Below are 6,095 nucleotides of genomic sequence, written 5' to 3' on the forward strand. Positions count from 1 at the left end.
ATACTGGCGAGGTGAGGTGGTGAGTGAGGCGAGATGAGAGGCTTACACACACACACACACACACACACACACACACACACACACACTTAGCTTCTCCTCAATATGACCTAAGTGAATGGATGAGCTGGATCTCTCTCTCTCTCTCTCTCTCTCTCTCTCTCTCTCTCTCTCTCTCTCTCAATTAAGTGAGGGCAAAGATAACTTAAGTATTTGCGACACAGTAGTAGATAACTCAACAATATTATGAAATGTCAACCGCGCGTCACTCTCACTTTTCACACACACACACACACACACACACACACGAGCGATTTCCACTTACTTTATTGTGTGTGTGTGTGTGTGTGTGTGTGTGTGTGTGTAGGGATAAACAGGACAAACTGCTGGTAGTAGTAGTAGTAGTAGTAGTAGTAGTAGTAGTAGTAGTAGTAGTAGTAGTAGTAGTAGTGTTCTTTATTTACAAGACTAATTTAAGTATGCATTCCAATTCTACTTCTACTTTTTCTCCTTCTCCTTCTCCTCCTGTCTTCCCTCCCGATGTTCAGACGGGCAAGATAACAAGACAAGATGAAAATGTCTTGTTTCCTGTAACTTTATCTCGTAACTTCATCAATATTACATAAACCACGTCGCCACAGAGAGAGAGAGAGAGAGAGAGAGAGAGAGAGAGAGAGAGAATAATGACTTTTTAAGCATTTACAACAACGTAGCTTCTCTCTCTCTCTCTCTCTCTCTCTCACACACACACACACACACACACACACCAGCTACTATCCATATAAGGGCAGGAGTTATCTCGCCAGCAGGACAGGAAGGGAGGCAAACAAAGAGAGAGGGACACACACAAACATCTTTCCACAATTACCAGCGTCCGTTTCTCACATTAACAAGGGATATTTAAACACACATACACACATACATAACATTGCTTGGTGCACGCGGCGGAAGAAGAATCTCCGATAATAAGAAAGAAAGATAACGTTTGAATAAGCAGATGGTACAGACTGGAAGGTTTCTCTCTCTTCGCGCGCGTTATGGAAGTAAGTGGTGCCAATTCAGAGATCATATGAATCAATGGACAAAAATGACAGGAATGAGTTATGTTAAGCCCTTCAGTACTGAGACATTTTTTACCTTAAGATTTGTGTACTATTAGACCATTTTATTGACATTAGGAAGGGTTTATGGGTGTCAGGAGATTAGTGGCCAGTCTTCACTATTTTAACTCCTTCAGTACTGGGATACATTTTTTACCTTGAGATTTGTGCACCATTAGACCATTTTATTGACATTAGAAAGGGTTTATGGGTGTAAAAAGATTAATGGTCACAGTTTTCACTATTTTAACCCCTTCAGTACTGGGACACATTTTTTACCTTGAGATTTGTGTACGATTATACCATTTTGTTGACATCAGGAAGGGTGTATGAGGATCAGAAGATTAGTGGCCAGTCTTCACTATTTTAATCCACCCACAAGTTTCTGAAGCTGTAAAAAATCACCAAATAGTAACCGGAATGAATATGGAAACGCGTCACGGTACTGAAGGGGTTAACAAGTCATGAGAAGGTATACGTACCAACTCTCCCGAAAAAAAAAAATAGTGATGCCAATTCTAGACGATAAGATAAAATAAACAAACACTTCAAAATAATAACAAAGTAAAAATAACATGAATAGAGTAAAAATAGCGTTAACCACTTAAGTACCATGACACGTTTCCATATCCATTCTACTTACGATTTGGTAATTTTTAACAGTTTCAGAAACTTATGTGGGGATTGAAATTGTGGAGACTGACCATTAATCTTCTGACCTCCATAGACGCTTCCTAATGTCAATAAAATGGTCTAATCACACTCAAAACTGGTAAAAATGCGTCCCAGTACTGGAGGTGTTAAACAGGTGGTATCTAACTCTCCTTCCTCTCTTCGCTCAGAAAAAATATATATACGCCAACTCGATGTGAAAAAATAAACAAATAAACACCAAAAGAAGAAACACTAAATAAAACAGATTGAAGAGATGACAACACCAATAAGAAGGGACGTGATTGATAAACAGGTGGTATGTAACTCTCTTCCTCCTACACACACACACACACACACACACACACTATTTTTGGGTACAGTATTTAAATGACCAATGTTTTGACGTTTTGTTTTTTTTTTTTATACGTTCTTTTTTTTATGGCTGTGTGGAGAAAAAAAAAGAGTGAGAGAGTGTTGGGTATTATCTCCTCCACACTTTCTTTTACTTTTATTTTAACATTTTACAGGCAGATGACTTGTCACTTTTCAGCTGTAATATAGATCAAGTGGAGTTTCGTTTCTTTAGTAATGATGTATAGTAGTAGTAGTAGTAGTAGTAGTAGTAGTAGTAGTAGTAGTAGTAGTAGTAGTAGTAGTAGTAGTAGGAGAATTGTAGTGGTAGTAGTAGTAGTAGTAGTAGTAGTAGTAGTAGTAGTAGTAGTAGTAGTAGTTACGAGACAACTATCACTACTTCACTATCTCATGTCCTGGTGTTTGAAATGCTGCGGGCTATAAACATTTAATACTATTTACGGAAACCACCACAAACCTCGTTAAGAAATGACAAATAAATAAAAATACGAAATTCCTGAACCTCACCAACGAAACAATCATTACAATACACATCCACAATTCTTGGTGTTTTGAGTGTAACTTGGAATGGCAACACACTAAACTCAACACCACCAAAACACCCAACTAGAAGAGGCGGTGTTTGGCTCTGTGAGGTGAGGATGACAGATGAGGTGAGGTGAGGTACGGTAGGGTAAAGTAAGATAAGATAAGATAAGATAAGATGAAGTGAGGTGAGATGAGGTAAAATATGATAAAGTAAGGTTAGGTTAGGTTAGGTAAGGTTAGGTAAGGTAAGGCTATGTTAGCTTCCATTAAGTTACATTAGATTAGGTTAGGTCAAATCAGGTTAACTTAGATTTGATAAGGGTACATTAAATTAGGTTAAGTTAGGTTTCCCCACCCTAAAACCGTGCTTCCCACCAAGTCTCCAATAATACAGGGATAGAACCAGAAAAGAATAACAAATAAATATACAGATAATAAACAGGAAGCAGGATCACGCGCCAAGAGTAATTACAATGACACAATGACAGACATTCAAACACACTATATACTGAACATTAATTAAGGGAAATCACACAACAAATATACCCGGCAAATTCTTACTATTTCTTGCCAAAATAACACCCTACATACGAGTTACTTCAAATATTATCGACGAAACAACTTATTACAAGATTATTAACCTCTTCAGTACTGGGACGCATTTCTACCATGAATTATGGGTATTAGACGATTTTATTGACATTAGGAAGGGTTTACGGAGGTCAGACGATTAATGGCCAAACATAAGTTTCTGAAGCTGTATACAATTACCAAATAGTAACCAAAGAATGAAAATGGAAACACGTCATGGCACTGAATGGATGAAGTATTTTGAATGTCACTGGAGGCCTTTCAACACACCACAAACCACGACAATCACAACCAACACGCGTCAGCCACACAGACACACATTATTTAACACAACTCCCAAAAATAACCTCAAAACCCCAACACACACGATACAACCATAACCTCATACAAACCCTCTTAACAACACACTTACGACTTTTTAAACCCTTAAACCCCACGTAGAGTAGACAGAAAACCTTAATCCACTCGTACAAACTCGAAAAAAACAACCTCTACACACCCCTTGAGCGAGAGAGTGCGTGAGTGAGTGTGTTTAAGAGTTTGTGAAGTAGCGTTAAGAGTTTTTGAAGAAACACCTACCAAGAAAATAACTCCCTCACTCTTCCCTACTAATTTAAAAGCCCTATGCAACTGAAGGAACTAGTACGCATGCCCTGGAAGTGAGAGGGAGTGTGTGAGAGTGTCTGGGAGTGTGTGAGAGTTTCCAAAGTGAAGGAAGAGCAAGCGAGGTTGAGAGTGACTTCTTACCTGCCAAAACTGTGTCGCTCAGGTTGTACTTAGCGGCAGCCTTCGGGTAATCCTTTAACTTGCGGCCACTTAGTTTGAGTTCACACGTGTCCTGCGCGTCTGAAAGTGTTCTATCTAAGCTCCTAGACACACACGAAGGGGAGGACGCGCCGTGCACCCCACCTCTCCCCGCCATCTTCCTTCACTGGCTCTCATTCCTTCACTCTCCCTCATGTGCTCTAAAAATATACGTCACTTCATCTTTTACATCTATTATCCTTACCTAGCACAATATTTCGATTCATACTAATATTTCTGACTCAATTATGTCTTATTTATTTACTATATGTCTTTATTTTCTTGTTTTCTAAATATTACTGGAACAAAACATTACAGGCAGACGGCAGTGTTACCAGATGCCAATGGCTGCCTACTCCTCTCTCTCCCTCCCGGTCTTATAATGTCCACCACCTCTTTTTATTTATTCTCGTCACATTCCAACCTTCTTTTGTGTGTTACTGGTCTGGTTATTTTCATTTGTTTGTGTTTCTTGGAGTTGCCGCCATTTTAGTTCAGTATTTAAAGCTGTACTAAAGATGTACCCAATGCCGCCTCTCTTTCCCGGCCTTATTTTTATAATTTATCTCTCTAATTATTTGATGAATTTTCTTCTAACTGAGATTGAAGTAATAGTAGATGGATAGATAATGTTGTGGCGATAAAAATAATTACTGTATGTTCGAAATAAGCATAGTTTTATTGTCTTTGGAGAGCGTGGCGTGGGCAGTCGTGTTTGGTACAAGGCAGGTCAAGATGTAGCTATACATAATTTGTTCTTATTTATACCACCGATTGATTTTTCAGTCAGAGGCAGAGCTTCTCTCTCTCTCTCTCTCTCTCTCTCTCTCTCTCTCTCTCTCTCTCTCTCTCTCTAGTAGTAGTAGTAGTAGTAGTAGTAGTAATAGTAGTAGTAGTAGTAGTAGTAGAAGAATGATCGCACCATTAACATTCCGACTTACTAAAAATTTATATAATTATCCATCAGCTATTCCCACGTCTATCATGATCATATATTGTATTATTGTTTCCTTGTCATGACCGCTTATCTTATCACCCTGACGCCATCGCTAATCTACCACCGGCCATTGCATTATGAATCAAGGTGCGTGCTTCTCTGTCAAGGTTCCTACACAACACGTTTTACATTCCTTGGTCTGAGTATTCCTGCAATCTGAAACTCTCCTCTTTCACCATCACTGTTTTAGACCACGAAGATTATCGCTCGGATCCTGTTTTGTATCCTATCTATTTATCTATCTATCTATCTATCTATCTATCTATCTATCTATCTATCTATCTATATATATATATATATATATATATATATATATATATATATATATATATATATATATATATATATATATTTTTTTTTTTTTGCATTAATGTGGAATCTTTATTGTTCTATCATTGGAACCAGATGAAAAAGAAAATAATAATAATCCGTGTCACTTCAACTAAAGCTTTTTTAAGTAATGAAGGTGCGGCGCAGAAATGTTTCAGAATGCTGCCTCCTCGTGCCTGCTGTGTCGCCCAGGTGGTGGTGGTGGTGGTGGTGGAGGAAATCTATATTTACTCTCACCAGTTCCCACGTAGCAACCGGTACTACTGACACCACGATTGCGGTGCCTATTTATGTCATGAGGCTCCCTTGTGTGACCTGCGTTTGTCATTTTTTTTTTCTAACTCTTGAACATAATTCCTCCTAATTAAAGGAAAATAAGCAACTACAATTAAATAAAAATAAACCAAACCCTTTTTCTTTATGCGAGAGGTACACTAAATAGCCTTAAAAAAAAAAAAAAAAAAAAAAAAAGGGACAAGAAGGGTATACAGTTTGCCTCTGCTGCTCCTACCGTAATGACAGGCAGGCCTCTGTAACGTGGAATGGCAGAAGGCACACTGGATGAAGATAATGATGCTGAGACTACAGATGATTACAGTAATGATGATGAGAATGTTAATGTTGGTGGTGGTTGGTGGTGTCGGTGGTGATACGCAGATTATAATCGGTAATTATTCTCTCTCTCTCACACACACACACACACAAAGGTAATACAACACAAC

General features: G+C 38.4%; 1 protein-coding gene across 1 annotated transcript in view; it reads right to left on the minus strand.

Annotated features, from left to right (window-relative positions):
- Positions 1 to 4,190, minus strand: part of LOC123502151 (DISP complex protein LRCH3-like) — an 82,001-nt gene extending 77,811 nt beyond the window's left edge. Inside the window, exon 1 of the mRNA XM_045251374.1 lies at positions 3,990 to 4,190. Within this exon, the coding sequence (XP_045107309.1) occupies positions 3,990 to 4,164 (175 nt within the window). The 5' untranslated portion in view covers positions 4,165 to 4,190. The remainder of the gene's footprint in view (positions 1 to 3,989) is intronic.
- Positions 4,191 to 6,095: the final 1,905 nt, after the last annotated feature.

This window comes from Portunus trituberculatus, chromosome 10, assembly GCF_017591435.1.
Source record: "Portunus trituberculatus isolate SZX2019 chromosome 10, ASM1759143v1, whole genome shotgun sequence".
NCBI classification, from domain to species: Eukaryota; Metazoa; Arthropoda; class Malacostraca; order Decapoda; family Portunidae; genus Portunus; species Portunus trituberculatus.